Raw genomic sequence first — 23,432 nt, 5'->3', positions numbered from 1 at the left:
TTGATTTAAGTTGCTGATATTCCAAGAAGTTATATATTCCGTGTTTGTCTTGAAGTTCCTGGGGAGTTATGAATCTTCTATTAATAATTATGTGCTCTAGTTGTTTTATGCCCCCTGTTTGCCAAGCTGGGAAGTGGATAATTTTTTTGTTTATGAGGATGTCTGGGTTGTTCCAGATGGGTGTCATTTTGCACGGTTGAATTGATGATTTTGATATTTTGAGAAATTCCCACCAGGCTGTTAAAGTGGCATTTATATTAATACTTTTGAAACAATCCTGTCTTTTAACTATTTGACTAATAAATGGAAGATCTGACAGGTTGATCTTCCCACATAACGCCTGTTCCAAGTCTAACCATGAGTTGGTTTCTGGATTATTTTTTAACCATTTTAAGATGTATTGTAATCTATTTGCAAGAAAGTAATTGTGGAAGTTAGGTAATTCTAATCCTCCACAGCTTTTTGCAGATTTTAAAGTTTTTAGACTAATTCTTGCAGGTTTATTGTTCCATAGAAAGCTTGATATGGATGAGTCTAATGTTTTGAACCATTTTAATGGCGGTTGTGTGGGAATCATTGAGAAGAGATAATTAACTTTGGGTAAGATTTTCATTTTTACCGTGGCTACCTTGCCCATAAGGGACAAAGGCAGGTTGGTCCAGCGTGTTAGATCGTCCTGTATGTTTTTCAGTAATGGGGTGTAGTTTAGCAGCACCAGCAGCAAAAAAAAAAAAAAAAATGTGGCTCTAACCATTTATTTTTCCAATATGGTTTTATATTTAATTCCTTTAAAATGTCAAATGTCACCAGAGGGTTAGTTTTTCCTATTTAGGTTCATAAGAACCACATCAGTAATTAAAAAACAAAAACAAATTCAGAATATAAGGCTTTAAGCAGCTCAACTGCTCATCCCCGACCCACACCCACTTAAAAAACTCAGGAGGCAAATAAAAGTGAAATAAATAATGCATGCTTTTTGCTTTTGGCTACAACCCAATCGGAATCAACTGAGCTCGCCCTCCCTGGAAAATTTGCCAGAACTTCAAATGCAGCGATAGCTATTTCTCTGTCTCTAAAAGCACACCATAACTTCCGGAGCGGCTGTTCTCATCTTATAAACCTCCAAAGAAAGCAGCTGCAGGCTGAAACAGACAGACAGCGTTTAGGATTCAGGGTCATGTAGGAATTGAGGCGTTCAAGTCAACACTCCAACACCGACGGCATCGACACGTTTAAAGCGTGATGCCACGTTCAGATCGGCAATGTGCGTTCAAGCTACCACTTCCAATAAAAAAAGTCTACCTAAATGGAGGTATATGGATGTTTTGGTCTTCCGCGTTCAAAACTCTTTCATTTACCCGTCACAACGCAAGTTTTTAGGTCCAGTTTCAGGCTCTACGTACAAAACATGGACTATTGAACACGCTTTGAAGGTTTAATCAGTTTAACTTTGACCAATCAGGGATTTGGATTTGGTAGTGATGTATTGGGTGGCATCCTTTTTAAATCACCAAAGCACCACCCGTTTGAAAATTGATCATGGATTAAGTAAAGGTTAATGGCCTTTGAAGTGTGCATTCTCACTTTTAAACGCACGCTGTGGAAGCCTGAACTGTCCGATGCGAGGTTGCTTCCGCAAAGTGAGTAAAAAGTGATAATGCAGACTTCAAAGCCCATTAACCCGCTTATACCATGGTCACTTACAAGAGAAATAAATATTAACCAGTTTTTAGTCCTTGATTCTTGTTTTTTGCCAATGTGGATCACTTTTTTCATGAAAAGCAGACTATTTGTTACGGTTACGGTGGTACGGCGTCTTGTCATGGTAACGTGACAAGGCGCTGCACCGCTGCAGTAAGGATTCGCCTATATAAAGTGATATATATATACATATATATTTGCTGATCATCCCAATGGGTTAAATGAAGCATCAGTTCAGAGAGAAAGTTCTCCTCTTACCGGTTGTTTTTGTCCAAATGATGAAGCTAAAGGTCGTTTTAAAGAAGCCAGCGCAGTAATACAGAAGATTTGAGACAAATGACCGGAACTTTTTTTTGGGGCGTGCGGTTATAACTTATAATAATTGTGACATTTCGCAACAAACCAGTTATAATTGTAGGTACCGTACTTTCACAACCATGAGGCGCACTTAAAAGTCTTCAATTTCTCCAGATGCAGGGGCTGCCCTATGAGCCGAATGTGTTGTTGTGTGACTTCAGTAAGGAGGATGTAGGAGAGGACAGCATGACAACAGTAAGGGAGGAAGTGTGGATGTAAAAGAAGACCCCCCCCCCCCCGAATATTACAGAAGTGCAGGTATGTGCATTATGCAGAAAAACCTTGTTTTGGTAACCCTGAAAATGGCAAGACATGCTTATGAAGCACAGTTTAAACTGTAAGCTATCAGCTGCGTGGAAGAACATGGAAATCAAGCAGCTGTGTAAGAATTCAAGATTAACGAGTCCATGGTTTGCAAGTGGAGGAAGCTGGAAAACAAACTCTGTCAAGTCAAGAAGACGCAGCTGGGTTTCCGCGTAAACAAGGCGAGGTGGCCCGGGTTGGAAGACTGACTCCAGTATAGTGAGTCTTTTCTCCAGTAGGAACTGTCAAACTCCACTAGCATGCATGTTTTACCGGCGTGTTTTAACGTCCCTTTAAACCTGCTGCGCCTTTTGTATGTGTGAAATACAGAAAAAGCACCCACAACTAAACTGTGCCCTATAACCCAGTGCGCCCCATGGTCGTGAAAATACGGGAGATGCGCAATAATCAGGTAGCGACAGTCCAGTGTAAACACTACATGCTAAAAGCGGGCTGAAGTACCCACGCTGAGCGGGTTCTTGAACATGCGAGACATGTCCAGTGTGAATGCACTCTCTTGGTCTGTCTAAGCAGTCAAGAGGCCACAAAGTTGTTTTGTTTGTCTGTTTAATCTAATTTCATTTCAGATACAATTACAATACAACATTGTCAACTGATACATGTAAAAAAATATATGTCATCTTACAATACAGTACTGGTTAGAGAACGATGGGAAGAAAAAGAGACACAAAAACAACATCTTGACACATTCTCTCCACTGAACATTACATGGCACATGGACCTGCTGTAAGGTATCATAGGTCGGCTTTCAGGTACAAACTCAGTATCATGTCTTTAGTATGAGCTAGAACAGCAAATCATAGATCCTGACACAGAAAGAGTTGCTTAATCCACTGAAAATGCTTTTGTTCATGCACTTTGTACATGCTGGACTGGAAGACAGCTTTTGTTTCAGATAACTGACCTACGCATCACATTTATATTCATCACTCGCCCCAAGCTTTGAAGGCTGCATCTTCACACCTTCACACTAAACACTGAGCAATGTGTTCCACAAACATCCTCCTTCTCTTGCAGAGGCTTGTTGGTGCAGTTTAATTTTTGACAGCAACACATGGAGAAAACAGAGTTTTTTTTACTGAAATGTAAATCCGGCACATATTTGTCTTTGTAGACTTTTGGCGGTCTTCTCGGCGTGCTACCGGCAGCAGAAAATGCTACGCGCAGCACTTTACCCAGATCCACTTGAGAGACTTATGCAGCTTTTTTGTTATCCTTGAGATGAAAATCTAGCAATAAATCTGCAGCATGCAGCTACTTTTGACTGGCATCTGATTTGAAATAGAGATCAGACAGCACTTTTCCTTCGAGAAACAGCCCCCTTGTCTGCACAGAGGGTCAGCTTGGACACGGAGTGCATCAAAACCAACCAATCTTCATGCACGACAGCTACTTTAATTGCCTTGTGGGGTCCTCCTGGGTTTACAGCTAATAAGCGGGTAATAATAGACAGATGTGGCACCACACTGTGCACAGTCTAGGGTGTGTCATCCATTCAAATGGCTTCCCACCAGCTGATTTATGCAGGCCGAGGAGTCATCAGCTTTTCTGAGTGGCAGATTTTCAGGGGATGGCACTGAAGTGGGGGAAAAAAAGGCTGTGTGAGAGGTGGTGAGCATTTTAATTTTGTTCTCGATGGCACTTTATGGGCGGAGCTACAAGCTAATACTACAAGCAAGACCTTGAGGGAAAACATGGAGCAGGTGGTCATCACAGAAGTGGAACAAAGCACTACAGAACAGTCTCTGCATGCGTGATATTAAAACTGAAACTGAAACCTCTTTGACTCCTAAAGAACGTCAGGGTCATGTAAACATTAACCTCTTTATTGCATCGCTGAGACCTTTCAATGTAGTTACGTGTTATTAAACATTGCTCATTAAGCTGTTCTAATTACAAGGGCAGAGGAAGTGTTTGCTCGGAGAATCCCTGTCAGTCAGGGTGTTGTGTGATTCATTCTTACAGCACACAGCAGAAGCAGGTGGAGATTAAAATTAAATAAAAAAGCATCTTCAGAGAAAAGCCAGGCAAGTTCCCCATAGCAGCTGCAGAGTATGTGAAGCGAGAACAAAGATCACACTGGGGCAACCATGTAGGAGCAACAACAATGAAGCTGTGAGAGCGCAACATCAGGGAGAGCTGGAATTGAGATCCCATAGCTCCAGGGAGATGTTGTTTTGCTGGTGTAGAGAGTGAGGCAAACACAGACCAATTTACTCAGGGGAAAATTGTGTTCAACCAAAAAAAGAAAGTGGAAGACAGAGAGCAGATCTGGCTCATTCTTCACAGTGTCGTCAAATCTCAAGAATCTCTATAGACAAACATTGTTTTTTCTGTCTAACAGACCTGGGAGGACACACTGTCAAGAAAAGGAGCTCAGTGGAGTGTGGAATACCATGTCAGGAGTATTTAACACCAGGAATGTTTGCTGTGATAGGACACATATTACACATGATCCTTCTGAGGATAATTAAAACATAATTAAGGCTTCTCAGAGAAAAAACTTCAGGCCTTGAGAAAACACCTGACTTAAGTCAGGTCAAAATCAGCCTGAAAATGAGCTGAAAAATTGGTTTACTAATAAATGAGTTTTCAGTACGAGTCAACCTAAAAAACAATTTATTTAAATGAAAAAAGGTTAGAAATATTTTTTTAAAACTTAAAAGTATTTGTTAAAAGAATTTGTTTTTGATGCTCCTACTTGAAGAGTTTGCATTTATGAATAAAAGTTTATGTTGTCTTGGATTTCTTTCATCTTAGCAGGGCTGCATGACCAACGGGAAGATATTAAAAACCCACCTTAACCCTTGTGCTATCCTAGGCACTTTAACATTGGGAGTTGGGTCATCTAGACCCACTAGACAGTGCTCTGAACCTTTTTTCTTCAATGATTTGTGATCTTCACTGGTGTCCATGGATTACATGAAATCTTTCCACCTTTATCCACCTTTGTCATGGTAGGGAGAACACGTCAATGGAAGGGGGGGGGGTCATCTAAGATAGCACAAGGGTTAATAAAAAAAAAAGGTGTGTTTGGTGTTTTTTATCAGGTAATTGTGGCCTTTTTCTAAAGATGGAGGACACATATAAAGAAATTTAAAAATATATGTATAAAACAATTAAGCATAAAATGGTATTTCTGACTATTTCTTTTTTGGAATTGTTGGGAATCTGGAGCAGATGAAAAAATTCTAGCTGTAAGCTAGCTGGAGAGTGCGTGAACAGAGAGCTATCAACAATGGGGAGGGGAGGCGGGGTTTGCTCTGTGCCAACAGTCCCGCCCACAACCCAGAGGTGAATTTCTGATAAACTCCTGCCGCTCTGCAGAAACTGTGTCTTCTAAAATGACACAGGATTTTTAGTTTTGGCTAAAAACGGCACAATCATAATTAAAAGACAACTGGGAACGATTTTACAATAGATCAAAAGATGATCGGAGTGGGACTTTAAGGTATTCCAACTTTGACCAGCTGATCATTTAACAAGTGCATAATGTACATCAACAAACTTCTTTACTAGTGCCATAATGAGTTTAAAAAACAGAATGTATGTTTGGTTCTTTTTTATGGGGGAATACATCTTTTCACTTTGTTCTTGTCAGCAATTCCCACAAACAAAGCCACCATTCCCCAATCAGCCTTTTAATTCTGTGACTTCCCCCCCACCTGCCTGTCCTCTTTCTTTAGGCTAATCGCTCCTCTCCAATGAATAATGCATTATTCCAAATGTTGTTAGGAGCTTTGATGCATTTGGGATGTAAAGAAAATTTTACAGCAGATGTGAGGCACGGATAATTTCATCAAACGGTGGTTTTTGGAGGAACCCAATACAAGAGAACAGCGGTGGCTGATGCAAAAAAAGCAATTTATTCAAATAATGTTAGGAATGTCTTAAAAAAAAACTGAATGGAACTGGATGTATAAACAGATTGGTGCGTCCAATTTAGTGAGTCTTTTCCCCAGTAGGAAGTGTCAACCCCCACAGCAGAAACTCTCAACCATGATCTGAGTTGGGAGGAGTTGCAGGGCAACAATGTCCTTGGTACTTTTGACGCTCTCCTCAGTGAAGCTGGATTTCTTTTTACCCAGGAAATGTGCCCTGATAAATGACAGGGAGGGAGAAAGTTCTCGCGATAGTGATTTTAAAATCAAAGTTTCAAAACCAAAATATCATCACCAATTTTGGTATTGACTGCTCTATCAAAGTATTAATTACTAATTAATAAATTAGAAAATTAAAGTGCATGTGTCATTACTATTTGGTTATTAGGTGAGTTAGTCCAGCTGAGACCACAGCATACACAACTGTTCCATCAGTCACATGACCAGAGGAGGAGCCGTGAGTTGTGCATGTTACCCTTAGCAAAAGCATGGCACGACTATGTGTTTTTAGAGAGAAGAGTTTTGCATTTTGAATCTTCTACATTAAGATTGTTGCCTGGCCAGTTTTTGTTTGGTGTCAAATATTTTATGCAAAAAGTAATCAGTATTGCATCAAATCTTATAAGTGTGGTATCGACCATCACTACCTGGCATGAAAATACATATTGATTGTGATTTATAAAGTCAGCCTTAACTCCAAAATCAGGAAGCTTCCAATCCAGTCTACCAAAAAAATCGAATCTATCAAAAAAGGTAAACAGTCTCCCCAAAAAGTCTGTTTTTGGTGCAGGCAAGAGCAAGTAAACAAAGTTCTTGGAATCCACTTCTTCTATCCATTTCTTCTTGGGACCATTACCTTCCAAATCAACCAGGTACTGGACATCCTGATTGTGGTGGTGAAAGCTCAAAAGCTGCAGAACCGTAAAAACCGGGTCCCATTGATGTACCAAGTAGTAGGAGAAGGCCTGGACGAAATGAGCAAGTGAGCTTTGCATTACAGGCTGGACCCAGGCCACATGGACAGTAGGATAAACCCTCAGTGGTCTGTTGAGCTGCAACTTGACCCCCACAGGATTGACCACTTTGGCCATTGGGATAGGAACCACAAAACGTACAAAGACGGAAATCAGCAGTTGACCAAAGTCTCTGTCCAAGAACATATTGACAGGGTGGGAGGGCGCTTCTTGATAAACTGCTCTTTGTACAGATAAACAGGCCCCAGAAGTACCTGACAAGCCCTCCTCTAGACTCTTTTACAGTGGTGGAAGGATCTTACAGCAAATGGGATAGAAGCACATGCAAAAGTAGAGGTTGATATCCAACTGCTAAATCATTCTGTGTGTCCATTTGAGTTAGGATGAAACTTGGTAGAGAAACTGATAGACTAGGGGTGCCCAAATGCGGGCCTCGAGGGCGAGTCTTATGCTGGTTTTCAAGAAACCTTGCCTTGCCTATCTGCTGCTGATTAACTAGATCAGATGTGTGTTGGAAGGTGGTTTACCTTTATCCAAAATTTAGTGCATGATTTGTTTTTCTGTGTGCTGTGATGTTTCAGGTTGCTGAACTTTGTACAATTCATTTTTTTATTATAAGGACTATAAAAGGGAAAAAGGACTAATTGGTAACCCCTCCCCAACCCCATGCTATTGGCGTCATGCACTCTTTTAAACCAAACTTTTTCACTCAAAGGGCCAAAATCTAAATGTACTCCCAGTCCGTGGGCCAAATACAATAATTTTTTGCATGTCATGAAATAAAAGCAGAGAATAAAGAATATAGTTTAGTTTATTTATTTGTATTTGGTACTTTTCAAGGTAACACACATTAGTGAGACTAAAAAGTTAGTAACATTTTTCTTTGAATCTCTCTCGATCTCCCACTCTCGGCAATTAACGCCAAACTTTTGTAGCTAGCCAATGTGGCGCTATCCAGTGCTGCCGAGGGCAGGGTGGCTTGGTGTAACAAAAGTTTAGATTGGAACTCCCTAGAATTTGTCTTTTGCGCCTCACCTTTGTGTTTGGACAAAACTGTGTGTTTAGTCCAGTAGTGGCGGCGTATATTGTACTCTTTAAGTACAGCCACGGACTGTTGACAAAAAGGACTAACAGCCTGAGAAGAGATTTTTCTGTAAAAAAAATAATCTTCCTCCCATATTTGTTTAAAATGCCTCTTATCCATTTGCTAGTGCTGTTGTCGCTCCATGAGTGAATGGGGAAGGTTAAGGGGTTTTAACTAAACACTCCACGGCCTCTTCAGGCATGACTTGGTTGGCCAAAAAGACAACCTTTTTGTTGGCGCCCGCAGGCCCTCCTTTGGGCACCCAAGCTCTGAGGATACTCAAGCAACAAGCAGTACAGCTGATTGACAATGGAAAACAGGTGTGATCACAAGTGGGAACACAAACCAAAGACAAATGACCATTCATATGTTATCTGACTAAAGTTGGGTAGCCTTTAAAACCAGGTCTACCATGCCTCAGTGTGTCAATCTGTAAAAAGGCATAAACAAGCTGTCCAAAAGAAGACAACAAAATCAATAAAACCTTTATATTCTACAACAGCCTCGAATCCTAAAATCTTATCAAATGCCTGAACTTTTATTTCCATTTGAAACTCCATTTTGTTTTTAGGATTCGAAAGCCTTACCCTGCACTCCGCAATAATAATCAGAAAATAATTCTTACTGCTCTCTGACACATTTATGGCATTCTCATTGTTACATTGATGGCCGAAGCCAATCACTCTGTATATTTATTTTGTTGTGTGACCCTTTGTGATTCAGACACCAGTGGATAGTCTTTGCAAACTGAATAAGCCCAGATCATATTTCTGCCTCCATGTGCATCACTTGGTTCATGATCCTTTCTACTATTCTTCCAAAACTCCTACAGATATCAGGTCATTGATCTTGACACTAATTTGAGGAAAAGTACAAAATCCTAAAACCCTTCAGAGAAACAAGTTGACATATGATGGTAACAAATAAATTGGTATCTGGGTGGAATGATGCTTACATTGAAATACTTATTTGTTACTTTTATTTATTAAATTATAATTGCCAATTTTGGAATGACATTTTTTTTAACATGGAAGACAATGGTTCTGTAGTAGCTACTCGGGGAACTGCCACATCCAGTAGTTTAAGGTTGGTTTCCAGTTTGGGGTTGGAATGTAGGAGGTTGGTTCCAGTTACATTCTGTCATCACATTTTGTTACCTCCACTCTCACTGTCACAGCAGATTTCCGTTTTAAATGATTAAAACTGCTTTCTGTTATTCAGTTAGTCTGGCATTTAGTTTGTCCTTTTTCGGTTTTCTTGTTTATCAGCCTTTTTCTTTTCTCTTATCTCAAAGTTCATAATGCTGGGATTTAGTTGATTTTGTCATGTTGTATTGTAAAGTCCCTCTCCTGCATTTGGGTCCACCATTCAAACCATTTCATGAGATGTGGTACCTCTACGGTCCTACAGTTAATGTTTAGGCTGCAAGACATTGTTGGGATAGAATTTAGCCTTTAGGAACAGGTTTTTGCTCATTGCCTCTCTAAAGTACAACTTTTGTGACATATTCTGATTTTAAAAACTATACATATACATGAATTTTCTCTCCAGTGTAAAGTAAGGATTTGAATATGAAAAAGAAAGGGTGATACATTTATACAAATATATCACCAAAGTCCAGCTGTAGAATAAGCTTTACTAATTAAAGATGTTAAAAGTTTGGCAGGTGCACAAACCAAATTCTTTTTTCTTAATAAAAGAAACCATGAGAAAACTTTATGTTCTGCAGCATCCACCATCTTGTTTGGGCTCAAGACCAGCAATCAGGTCATGTCACTGAAGCTACATCATCTTTGAGAATACCGTAATCTAAAAAATGGACAAAAAATGTTACAGCTCTTAGGTATAAAAAAATAAATATTGAACTAATCAAAAGAGAATAACAAATCGATACAAAATTAACAAAACTAAACCTGAAAAAACATACAATAATAAATAAAAACACCATTGTATATGATGTAATAAGGGTGTTTTTGGAAAGTCTTCACTGACTGGGGGGCTGTGTAGTCCATAAACTTATGCTTCTAATAATAAGCCATTCTTTTTGATTTCCTGTCACCACAATGCGCACACACTCAATATCAAATGCAATCTTGTGGTCAACATCTTGAACCTCTATTTTTCCTTTTTTAAACTCCCCCAGTGTGATGAATGAAGAACACTGTTTCCCTTTTTTTGTCCCTACTAGCTTTTCCCCGACTTCCAGCACTCCATGGTGAAGAAGGTCATTCTGCCGGTCATCAGAGCCGGTAGCAATCCGAATTTTGCTGATCTTGATTGGCTTGTTAAAGACTATAACAAAGAAATCCCCAGTTGAAGGAGGTTTGCCCCAAAAGTACTCATCCACTGTACTGTAAGCCTTGGTGGCATCGTAGTTTTCAAAGACGTTGATGTTTGTGTAAAGGCTGGCAGGAGGGTTGTCAGGGATGTCAATGGAGTCTTCCTCAAAATCGTCGTCCTTCAGCTTGTTCTCTGCTCCCTTATAGGAGGAGTAGTAGCCCATGTGCTGGAACAGTGAGGGCTTAAAGCGGATCACGTCCTTCTGGGCCAGCAGACCCCTGAAATGGATGAGGAGCCAGTCACAAGGCATTTCCTGGTAGAACATGAGGAGGAAATGAGCCAAACGTGGCAGGTCTCTGGAGTGGTACAGCTTCCCGATGTAGCCCAGCTTGGAGAACTCCAGCATCACCCAGTAGGTGCCCTCTCTGGAGGTGATCACCTTCTTCAGCGCTGTCAGAAAGTTTCTGGAACAGCGCACATCGTCCTCCAGCATCATGTAGAAGTGGGACAGGTTTGTGCAGAAGTTGAGGAGGAAAGCGTAGTCCACGTTCTGCTTCGAACGAAAACGAACCCGGTCTTCTGGGTCGTTGTAGTTTCTTTTCAGCCCATCCAGAGAAGGATAGTATTCCTCTGGAGCCTGGATGACCAGCAGGCGTCCAGCTATGATATGGTGAGCAAACTTCCTGGTGATTTCCTGGACCTGGTTCTCACACCAGACCAGGTCAAAGTCTGCCAGGTGGACCACGACCACGATCTCTTTCAACTCCTCATAACTGGACTGATCAAATATGGATTTGATCGTCTCCAGCAGGTAGTTTCCTCTTTTTCTCTTGACAGACGCCAAACCAATGGTGAGATATTCTGAAAAGAAAAAAGATATTTTAAACTTTAGGTCAAAAGTAGGGAGTTCAAATTTTCTGAATAAAATAAAGAACACTGCTGCAGTTCTAGACTTTTTTATCTGCCTGAAGCGTTACTGTTCCTATAATTCTAAAAAACAATCAAAGCCGCGGGTTTTAGTATAGTGTTATTGTATAGAGTTTTTGTAGAATGTAAAGCGTTACCCACCCCCGCCGCCAGCCTTTCACTTGGCCTTACTAGCTAAGCAGCTGCTACACGCTCCCATCCTCACCTTCCACCACTACCCGCCCTCGTCACCCACCTTTGTTTCTAGGTAAGTGCATGAGTGGAACCAACAAGTAATATTTCAGACAAGACAAATTTGAAATACATTTATTTAGCTGCATTTATTTAAGGCTGGATAGCTCAGTTGGCAGTGTGGAGGACTGGTGCATAGGAAACCTGGGTTCAATTCCAAGGGACCCTGGGAACACCTCCTAACTACGTGGCCCAAAAGGGGACACGAGTCAGGGTCTCCCTGTGTCCGTCCCCAGCCCAGACAATGTTTCAGAAGGGCATCTGCTGTTAGAGTCTCTGCCAAACCACATATCAGTTTGTGAAAGCTGATTTGCTGTGGCGAGCCCTGAAGGGAAATGATGAAAGGTGGACCACAGGATCCTTTCTTCTACAGTTAGAAAATCCTTCTATTAATAATAATACATTATATTTAGAAAGAATGCGCTTTACATTTTGACAAAAATCTCAAAGCGCTACGTTATAGAGTAGCAATAACAACAGCTTACAAATAAGAAGTGAAAAAGAAGTGCTAAGTTTATTTTCTTATAAGCACCCTTTAAAAAAATCCTCTTTACTGTTTAGGATTTTCTTGTTGAAAAGAACTAAGACTGCAGCTCTTAAAAACTGCTGACTGTAGTTCAAGAGTCAATTAAAATATAAATGAAGAGAGCATGACTAAAAGTAAATCTGTTTATAGCATTGATGTCAAAACTACAACTCTCTGTGGAATTGCTATTGCCTATTTTTCCAACATCTTTGCATCAGACTGTAAATGTAATTTTCTTGGTTTTAGCTCCTGATCCCAAATAATAAGCAGATTAATCAAAACAGCTTTAAAAAAAAGACTGAACTCACTCTTGCGGTTCAGCGGCGTTCCGGCGAGATAACGGTACGTGACGTTGATGGTTCCCGAGAAATTGCTGAGGTCTCTAAAGGTGTGAACGTATCGCTCTGAGCTGGGAGGATGGGCTGAAGCTTCCCTGAGCTGCCGTTTATTCCCTTCCTGGAACAAAAGCATGAGGACAGATCAGAAGCAGAAGAAGGAAAATAGAGGAGAATATTCTAAAAATGTAAAAAGGCAATAATATATTTATATTTCACTTTTTTGGTGCCCTGCTGCCAACATTGTGTCTAACTGAGTGTAAATGTGTGTTTTCATGCATGTGGTTGAGCGAGTCTGAAACGTCTAAGGAGCGAGGAAGTCTTCAAACACCTCCAGACAGTTTGCAAAACTGAGCAAATGGACCAGAGAAAAACCACAGAAGACGCCACCCACCGCTCAATAATTTAAGCTCCAAACACAGATAATGTACGCTGATCACCACATTTTACGGCGCCATGAATAAAAGATACATGTAGTGGATGATTCCGACTCAAGTCCCTCAGAATGAAAATTTAAACATTCTGCCTTCCAAAACAAGTAATTATAAAAAGGGACAAAGTAAACAAACATATTCAGATTCAGACGGGAGTTTGAGCACATTTCCTGTTCAAAATGAAGTTGGAATGTTAATAGTAAAAAGGTCCTTTTTGTTTTTTTTTAAAAGTTGCACCACGGACCAGCACATAGCCGTCTTCCATGTAAAGGTTCAGGAAGAGGAGGAAGGTGATGAGGAAGCCAAGGAAGGGGATGGTGGCGCGTTTCCTCAGACACCTCATTTTGTCCAAGGATTTCCACACCAGCCTCATTCTGTGCACACAGTGGGAGCCAAGACCTGCAAGGGACAAGAGGGGAAAAGTAACTTAAAGCTTAAAGATCCATAAACTAACGTCTGAGGATGAGGGTTAGAAAGAGACGGAAAAGGGGGGAGGCTGGAGAGCGTGGGAAAAATGTAGACCAGGAAACTGCTTTTCTTCATAAAACCTGAAGGGAAAGCAGAGGAGGATGTGAGAGATATTGACGTACAGATCAAAGTGTAAGGCAGGCCAAGGTTGACTTTTCCCACCAGAAATAATGAATGCAGCAACATTTACATGTGCAGCTGCTGGTCAGCATTTAAAAACTAGTTTTTTAATTCAGGAGTAAACTTCAGCAAAAAAAAGTAAGTGTTATTCTGGAAAACGGTGGAAGACACTTTTCTATTCCGTTTGTTTTACAGGTTTAAATGTTGGAAGAAGCAAAAACCTTTTTTTACAGGGGGTGGCCCCGTACGGATGCTGCAGGTTTTTGGGTTGTCCAGGCCCAGGTCCAGGCTTCATAGAGAGGACAGGTTGCATCTTAAGAAGAGATGTGTTTGGCAATTGGTTGGGGCTCGTGCAGCCACCATAATCCTTGAGCTATCTTGTGAGGTCCAGATGACCCCCCCCCCCCCCTTTACATTGACATGTTATCCCTTCCATGATAAAGGGGGATAAAGATGGAGAGGGTTTCATGTAATCCATGGACACCAGTGAAGATGGCGTATACTTATATAGCGCTTTTCTACCTACAAGGCCCAAAGTGCTTTACAGTCACGACCCATTCACCCACGCACACACACATTCACACACTGGTGGCCGCTCCGCTGTCGAACACTGGTGCCACCAGAGGCAAGGTGGGGTTCAGGTGGGAATCGAACCTGCAATATTACGATCATGGGTTAACCGCCCTACCGCTGCACCACAGGCACCCCGATAACAAATCATTGAAGAAAAAAGGTTCAGCGCACTGTATTGTGAGGTCCAGATGACACAGATGGGAGTGGGGTCATCTGGACCCCACAAGATAGCACAAGGGTTAAGTGAATTCATGAAAATAGAACGAACCATTGTCGTGCATGCGGTAAGTGTGTTGTGAATTACTTGTAAGCATAATGGAGGTTCCAAGCATTTATGACATACAGGTGATGCTGTAGTACGGTGTCCTTACGCTGCACTCTAGTCGTCAGTAAGGTTCGTAATGGCTCCTTACTGACCTCGTGCAACAGCGGTAGGCACGGGGTGTGGAGGTAATACCTACTGTAAGCTCCCGTAGGATGCTCACACAAACTACACTCTGATGGTCAAATTTCCTCAGTTTTAACAGCCAAGCTGCAAGCATGGAGCGCGCAAGGGGAACGTACTTCACACGGGGCTGTCCAAGTGGTAAATGGAGAGGGGGGTTTAAAAAATGAAAAATACCTACAATACGCCTGCATCTCACCTACACCACCCCTGCTGTTTGGCCACAACCTGTCACCTACAGCATGCTCACATGCATAAACATTTTCACTCTATAGTTTAACCAGGCGGTCCGTGATCTTACAATTTCCTTTGAGACACCTGCGAGACACCATTTTTGGTCAGCTGCGACAAAGGAATTAGGAAGTGAAATTAAAGGTATAAAAGGTTACAGTGTTATCTTGTTCATATTTTTTAGAGGAATGAATCCCTCACATCAATATTAAAAGAGGAAGACTATTTTTTACAAAGGTTTCTGCTGAATTTGCTGTGCATCTTCTCAAGGTCAGGAATAATTGACAGTTGCAGCAAACAAGAGTTCCAGACAGCAGAGAGCGGTGTGAATAGAGGAGTGGGGTCTGTGTGGGTACCAGCTCTACACTGGTGGAATAACACTTTAATGATGAAGACTGTACTTACTTTCAAGAATCATTTGAGCAAATACAATTAGGATGGCAATGTTTTTAATGGACAAAATAAATAAAAGGTTTCAAACATCTGATGAGTACAGTTAAATATGTATGTTAGAGACGGGTAATAAGCAGTAATGAGCTGGATTTGAGCCTCGGCCGCAGCAGCACTGCCAAACTGCAGGAGAAAACTTTACAATTGAGGGGGTCTGAAGGACAAAACAAAGCACACAAACAGCAGCAGCAGATGTAGCAGCCATCCAACGGGAACAATGGCACTGGTCTTTTCTGTGCCAACAATTAAGCATCAGCGTGTGCTTTTGTTCTGCAGCCGAAAAGCCCCGGAGACGCCTAATAGAATCCAAACTAGCTCAGAGCTCAGTTCAATGACCACACACACATCGATCACTCGCATCGCGAGTTCTGCTCCACCAGGGATTTCGCCCGTCAATACTGCTTTGTGCACAAAACTGAATTTAACATATCCATGCAATCCAGCGTATTCTGAGCAGTTGCCACTACACTCTGGACTGACACTGTGCACATTCCGTGCTCTGCTTGAAAAACATAACAAGGACAGTCATTCATTACGCACTCCACTGTATTTGAAACAAGGCTCATTTAGCGATACACTGCATTTCTTCTTCTTTCAGGAAAATAGTATGAAAGAAATGCTGTTGTCTAAGACAAGATGTTGCATTTAGTGGGTTGTTTATCGCATTTTCCGCACCATCAGATGCACTTAAAAGCCTTAATTTTTTTTCACAACGAGAGTGTACCCTACTTATGAATTCATATATAAGGATTTTGTATTGTATACATAGTTACATAACGCAGCTAACATGTAGCGTGTCGGACTGTGCCTTATTTACGTGTTACTAACCAGGTCAGGAGTTAGCATAGTCACAGTTACGTTTGTGTTAACTGTTTCAGTCTGTTTTTTATTTATTGTAAACAAGGTTGGGAATTACTGGTATTTTAAATATGATAACGTGGCTAACGATTCCAAATGTGTTAGACTGTGGCTACCAAGCTATTAAATTACTAAAAACCACTACTAGAACTACAAAAAAAAAAAAAAAAACGATATAGTGGGAGACATTCTAGTTCCCTGGAATTTAAAAGAAATTAAGACGCCATGCTCACTACTTCTTTTTTTTTTTTTAATATGGCAAGTATGACATCAGCGATTTCACAAAGGGAAAATTTATACGATATGAACATTTTTTGACAACGTTTTATGAATCCACTGCGTTTTGATGATGAAAATGTTTATGAAACAATTTAATATAAAAAGACCACAATGCATTGCGTCGTAACGATTTTTGCCAAAAAAATTTATTTAAAGGTATTTCTTTTAGTAAACCATCAACGTTTTCATCTACAGAGGACAGCTGACTCATAAATATTCATCGCAAAACGCTCATATTAATTAGAATTTGACTTCGTGAATTCAATGACGTCATATCCACAGTTAAAAAAACAAGAAAAAAAGTAGTGAGTATGGCATCCAAATTACTTTTAAAATTTTGGGCACTGCATAGTACCGCACTAGATAGTTCTTTTGTAGTTCGGGGTTAGGGTGGGAATTCATACACAGCCATAGATATGGACAGCACTACAAAAGGGTGAATGCACTATGTCGTGAGTAGAGAAGGAATTCGACAGAGCTGGGTTTTTTTCCAACACTAACAAGTTTGGGAGTTAGCATAGTGACAGTAATGCTTATTTTAGGATATCAATCTGTTTATTATGTGTTGCAAACAAATTTGGGATTTCCAGGTATTGTAAACAGGCTAACAAGGCTAACACTTCTGACACGGCTAACGAGTAGCGTGTTACAAACAAGTTCTGGAATTTGTGTGAAACCAGTTCATACAATCTGACTGACTTAACCCTCCTGTTATGTTGCGGGATAATTGACCCGTTTTAAAGTTTGAACATCTAGGAAAAATAGTCAAAAGACTTTTTCTGCATGAAGACTTCTTCTGCTTGCCTTAATTAGTGTAATCAACATATATTATGAATTTGGTTCATCTCACATATTTGCAAACCCCCCCCCCCCTGCATGTTTATATCACATAGATACTGTTCGGGTCAATTTGACCCGGCAGTCAAACTGGAGGTACAAGGATGTCTCATTATTAGTAGTATTGCTTACTTTGCAGCTGTGAGACATATTTCACCCCAATCACACACATAGACACGCACACACTCACATCCACACACACACACAGGTGCATAGGTGTTATGATCTTTGGCAGGAACCATTTATGTTCTTGCGGTAAAACTCAACCCACATTCAGTGGACACTCCACAGGGGAGGGGCTAAACATATAAAAGATTCTCTGCATGTGAGTCCTTCCAACATTACACTCTGTCAGGCAGACCTTTCCAAAATGAACAGCAGAAGCAGAAAGATGACAGTCCAGGAGGCTCTGGAAGTCATCACTGATCATGATCAGAAGAAGACTATCTGGAGCTAAATTCTGATTCTAATGATTCTGATTTTGAACCAGATGAGGGAAATGTTATTCCTGTTCCTCCAAGCAAGACTTTCATATCAAAGAATGGTGAAGTACATTGGTCTTTATCCCCAAATATGCATCAGACAAACCTGTCTGCAGAAAACAGAATAAATACAGTGCCAGGGCCCACTAGGACGGCAGTGACTCATGTGACCATGTCAATTCAATTTAATTCAGTTCAGTTTTATTTGTATAGCCCAAATTCACAACAACAGTCGTCTCAATGGGCTTCATATCGGTAATTGAAAAAGTAAAACATAAATTCAGAGGGATCACGAATACATAGAATTCAATAGGAAAATACTAAACTGAACTAACTAAACAGACTAAACTAAATCTGTTTTCTTAAAGAAAACAGATTCCGAAAAAACAAAGAAACCTCAGGGGTGTCCACATGAAGGAGGGATCCTCACCCAGGATGGACAGGCGATGTACCAGTACTCATAGAGAAGAATTAATTTATCTAACCCTACAACTACATATTTAAAGTCCAGCAGACGAGCTTCATCCAGATGGAGTTGGGGGGACGGCCAGGGACGCGAGTCGAGCCGGAGACAGGATCCAGGTCAAGACAAGCATGACCTGTGCGAAATGTGCTAAATTTATTTGCACAAACTCTTGTGCTGTGTATATGTACAGACACACACACAACTTCATATTACAATTGCTTGTCTGTTGTATTGTGGTTTTGTTTTTTTCTGGTTCACAGTGCATGTATGTAAAACAAAATTTCAAGATTATGTTTCAATGTTACGTAAAACTATTGTATCTTATATGATGGTCTTTCGAAAGTAATAAGGTAGTGATTAATTAAAAAAAAGTTTGAACATGTAAATTTTTAAGAAAAACGAGTGAATCATCTAATAATTGAACCACTTCCTGTTAGAGGTAAGGAACACCATTTCAGTAAGTTATTGAAAGAAGGATTAGTAATGGAGTTAGTGATGATATATTCACACTGCTTGTAGGATTTTTTGGGTTTCAGACATCTTTTAATTAATAAAACCTTCACTGGGTCAAATTGACCCAGGAACATCATCTCTGTTCCTCACAAACGAACATAACAGGAGGGTTAAGACAAACTCGTCCTGCTTAATGCGCCTTTTAATGAGGTGCACCCTGTATATGACAAAAGTTGAAAAAATTGACCATTCATTGATGATGCGTCTTATGGTGCAGAAAATACAGTAATTGAAGCATTTCTAGAGTGTTTGTCATTTTTCTTTTTTTGGAGAAAAAACCCATTTAGCTTCAGATCTCATTTTAAGATAACAAATAGGGACTGTTTTTAGATTGTCCTATTGGAAACCTACCATTACGCAGGTTCTGTGCTTTTTGTTTGATTGAGCCTTGGAGTTTTGGATGTTTTTTTATGGAAAAATAACAAAAAATGCTCTCGTCTACTTGAATAATTTAGCACGGACTGCAGGCAGGAAGAGGATGAGATGCTCATACTGCCAGAGGCACAGCTGGGAAACATGCTACATTTAACTGTGGCTGAGGCGCACCACAGAACACCTTCAGCCGTATGACACTGATCTGCAGTCCACTTTCTATTCTGAGTCCAGAACCCAGAAAAGGTATACAGTACACAGATCAGTGGATGATGGTTGGAGTTCACTGTCAGAATCCATTAGGACTGGCTTGTGCTGTGTTCATTCTTGTTGGCTGGGTGTGGAGTGGAGCTGCAGTGAAATGGACTGTGTGTGTTTTAATGGGTGTGTCATCCTGGCAGTCACACAGGCTCTCACGCGTCCCCAGCATCATCTCAGTGCACAGCACACTTCCAGCAGACTGGAGCTGTTAAATATCCATTATGCACTGAGTGTGTGAATGTGTGAAGTGGACCAAATAAACCACAACATGGTTTGCTTTTTTCCTCTTTTTTCCTCCCAGGTTAAATCCCCTCAGAACGTCATGAAGGAGCTTTGTGGCAACAAAGGTCATGAACACCATCCTTACCATCTTCCGGCTTTCAATGGGTTGTTATTGCTGTTGAGAGGTTTTGGAATTTGAATCAAATTTTTAAAAATAAACTACAATCCAACACAAATAACACAACATTGGTTGTAGAGGTTTTTTTCTTTAGCTAGAGCAATTAAAGTTCAAAACTGTTTACAGTTTAAACTAGGGTTAAATATTTCTGCAAACACTGTGCGGGTATTTCTTGCCAGATGTTGTTTTTTTTACAACTGCTAAAGAGTTAGTGGCTGCATTGGATGCGTTTTGTTAAATGATGCTCTAATTGTTTCTTATTGGTAGAAATACTAATAAATTGGTCGGCAGGCAGGCCAGTTCAGCACCTACAGTCTTAAAGTCTTAGTCACGTACACCGGTACAGGGGGGTTGATCGATAAAGGTGCTGCAGGTTTTTGGATTGTCTGGGCCGTGGAAGGGCATAGACAAGAACGATTGCACCTTAAAGGGAGTGGAGGAGTGTCTTACAGTTTCTTTGAGACTCGTGCGGCCACCTTACCAATGCTGTGCATGTGGTAAGTGTATCATTACGGGTGTTTTAAGGATAATGTAAGTTACACACACTTATGAATCTTTAGGGTGATGCTGTTGTACGGTGCCCTTACAGCTCACTTCAGTCATTACAGTTTTTCTCAGTCGCTTTAGTACAATTCTCAGATCAGAATGAAATTCCCAAAACGATTTGTTCAATCTTCACATCATGATGTCACTTGTGCACATCATATAAGCAGTTTCTCACTTCTTTGAACAAGTTGGAATTGCTTTGGTACATCCATGCAAATGATTATGTACAATTCTCTGCTCTTTGCTACATTATCAATTGTTTATGTCATGTTGATCAAAATGTATTATATAGTTCAGTGTGCAATAGTCTTACTCCTCAAAACACCTAGTCATTAGTTCATCATATAAGTCATTAACTGCAAAATGGTTGACCAAGTTGTCATAATGTGACAAACATATTTCGCTGCATTGCAAGAGAGGATATTCGCTGTGATGTGGATGAGAATTTGTGGCCTAACATACAGAAACGATAAGAGGTGTAGGAAGACCACACCAATTCCTACTGCACTGCCTGGACTGTTGGACAGAATATTGTCCTATCTTTTTTTCCCCTTTGTGTTACTGTTTGCAGTGGGTTTTTTCTATGTTGGTATGACATGGTCTGTCAACAAATTACAATATGAACAATAAAAGTGTAAATGTGAATCTTGTCCAGTCTCTTGCAATCAAACAAAAAAGGTGTAACTTCCATTTTACAATAATTGTCATCCAAACTTTAGCCATAGTTTACATCAGAACCTCCCTCTAAAGTACACAGTTATATTGACAACATGACTGAGTCATTTGACTGTCTTGTTCGTAGACAATGACACAAGGACTTGACATTCTGATGGCACTGACATGTTCAATGACATAAAGACTTAAGTTTGGAGAGATGAACTAAAGATTTTGAGCAAGTTACAGGCTTTTGCAAGAAATCCATAGTGTTTTGCTGTTTGTACAAATTGTTTTGAGAAATGCACACACGTATTTGCAATCTTCAATTCTGATCTGAGAATTGTACTAAAGCGACTGAGAAAAACTGTAGTAAGGTGCACGTACTGGCTCCACATGAAAATGCTGTACACACGGGGCATGCAGGTGAGACGTAAGGGCCCACAGGACTTCTGTAAGATAACCACACAAACACCACTCTGATTGTCGGATTTCCTATATTCTAACACTCAGGCTGCACATGAGGAGCAAACACTTATCACTTGAACAGCCCAACTGGCCCCTCGGATGGTGCACAGGGTTTGAATGCGTTGAAAAATTGAAAAATTGATATGTCGTGCCTGCGTCTCACTTACTCCACCCTCACTTATCCTTAGGTGTTGCTGAACGAGCCCGTAGAAAAAGGCTATTTACCTGCTCTATGGGCTCACCATACAGAGCTCCCCATGTTTGTCAGCAGACAGCCTACATCTACCTGTAAGGACAGTTGTGACTGAGGCATTGGTATCAAGACTAGAAATGGCAATTTGTGGTTTTGCATTCTTGTGCATTATCTGGCTTTCACATGTGTTGTCAGGGGGGAGAACATGTTCCTCCAAAACCTTTATACTTTAAAATTCACGTTTCCTTTTATTCCCTAGTGTTTTTTAAAACAAAAGTAATTTCCAGTAATAAAAAAAAAGAAATAAAATCCATGTTTCCTTTCTTAAACATGCAAGCTACTCCTTCTGTATGTACTTAAGTCCCTCCCCATACCATCGGAGTTGATGAATAACATGCTAGAATGTCTTCCTCTGTAACCTGGAGGACTGGTATACAGGATAATTATTAAAGTTTCTACTTTAAGGAACAGCTTTTATTAACCCATTTCATGCAGGCCGCAGAACCGAATTAAGATGGAAGGGAGTCAGTGATAAATCTTTTGTAGAATGATCTACCATCCATCTTTAAGTGGTCATGGCTTGGTTTTAGTTAAACTAAAATAAAATTGCTCCAAGAAGTAATATTCTATCTCTGGATTTCATTTAATATTCCTCCACTAATAAATATTTAATGACCAAAGCAAAAGAGCATATTTATGAGTTCTGGCCTGATATGTAACCTAAAGCCAAATGTTTCATGTATTTTATTAGAGACCAGCAAACTTCCGTTCCCCCAAAGAGGCAACTTTTCTTCACTAAAACCAATCAGTAAAAATGAGAAATTAGCAACACTTTCATGCTCAAAGCCTGACTTTGAATCTGCTACAGTCCTAAGAAATGTTTGAAAATAATTTACCCTGAAATAAAAATAGAAATAACACTTCTGAATGTGAAATGCCTCTGTGGAGTCAGCCTATTAGGTTAATTTAACTAAATGTCACAGAGAGGCAGAGTAATGAAGATGAGATTTGAGAATAAAAACGCTTCTCAGGTACAAACAGCCATGAGTCACATTCAAGAATCAAAAGACCCTCTTTAAAAAACACTTTTCTTTTCTTGCCTGCTTGAATCAACCGTCTTTTGGGGCCGCTGTTTTGGATAGTGAAGTCACTTGTCTGTAATGGGAAAGCCTAAACGGAAAACTCATTGAGAATAATAAAAAGGGAGAAAAGATTAATAAAATGGGCAGCAGAAAGCAATTCTCCCACGTTTCATTTTGTTATCTTTTTTGCATTATTTCCCCAGGGTATCCTGCACCTTGCAGATATACAGCTTTGCTCAAATAATCAATTAAGCCTGCAGATTTGCAGGGATTCAGCAGTTGCTTTACATCAGGTCTTCAGCCACTTTGAATGGATTTTCCTTCTTGATAAAAAGCTGAGGGTAACGGGGCTTTTGTTGATAACAGTATTGCAACGTGGGGTTAGATAATGAATCCCTTTATTTGAAATAGTTGTTTTGCTAATTATTAGGATTGGTCAAGCTGTTTGTTAACTACGACTTTCTTTTTATAATGTGCAAGACAAATCCATTACCTGCAAAACTCTGCAAGTTTTTTCAGACTTGCACAGGCTTTGAAAAACAAAAGTGATCCTAATGATCAAAATGCAATTAGGAATCGACGGCGTTGGCCTTATCAACAAACAGCGTTAAAGCCTGAAAGCTGTTAGCGATGGATCCACCATGTAATGCCTGTAAAGCCGGCGTGCCTCATCAGACAGT

At 40.3% G+C, this 23,432-nt stretch overlaps 1 protein-coding gene across 2 annotated transcripts in view; it reads right to left on the bottom strand.

Annotated features, from left to right (window-relative positions):
- Window positions 1-8,037: 8,037 nt before the first annotated feature.
- The window catches only part of mgat4c (MGAT4 family member C), a 181,773-nt gene continuing 166,378 nt past the window's right edge, over window positions 8,038-23,432 (bottom strand). For both annotated transcript variants that reach the window (XM_020701581.2, XM_020701582.2), the window contains 3 exons: window positions 13,299-13,453; window positions 12,594-12,741; window positions 8,038-11,462 (listed from right to left, as the gene is read on the bottom strand). In XM_020701581.2, coding sequence (XP_020557240.1) covers window positions 10,306-11,462; window positions 12,594-12,741; window positions 13,299-13,453 — 1,460 coding nt within the window. In that variant the 3' untranslated portion in view covers window positions 8,038-10,305. The remainder of the gene's footprint in view (window positions 11,463-12,593; window positions 12,742-13,298; window positions 13,454-23,432) is intronic.

This window comes from Oryzias latipes, chromosome 6, assembly GCF_002234675.1.
Source record: "Oryzias latipes chromosome 6, ASM223467v1".
NCBI classification, from domain to species: domain Eukaryota; kingdom Metazoa; phylum Chordata; class Actinopteri; order Beloniformes; family Adrianichthyidae; genus Oryzias; species Oryzias latipes.
The sequence above is the reverse complement of the archived record's forward strand: the minus strand, read 5'-3'. Positions and strand labels throughout refer to the sequence as shown.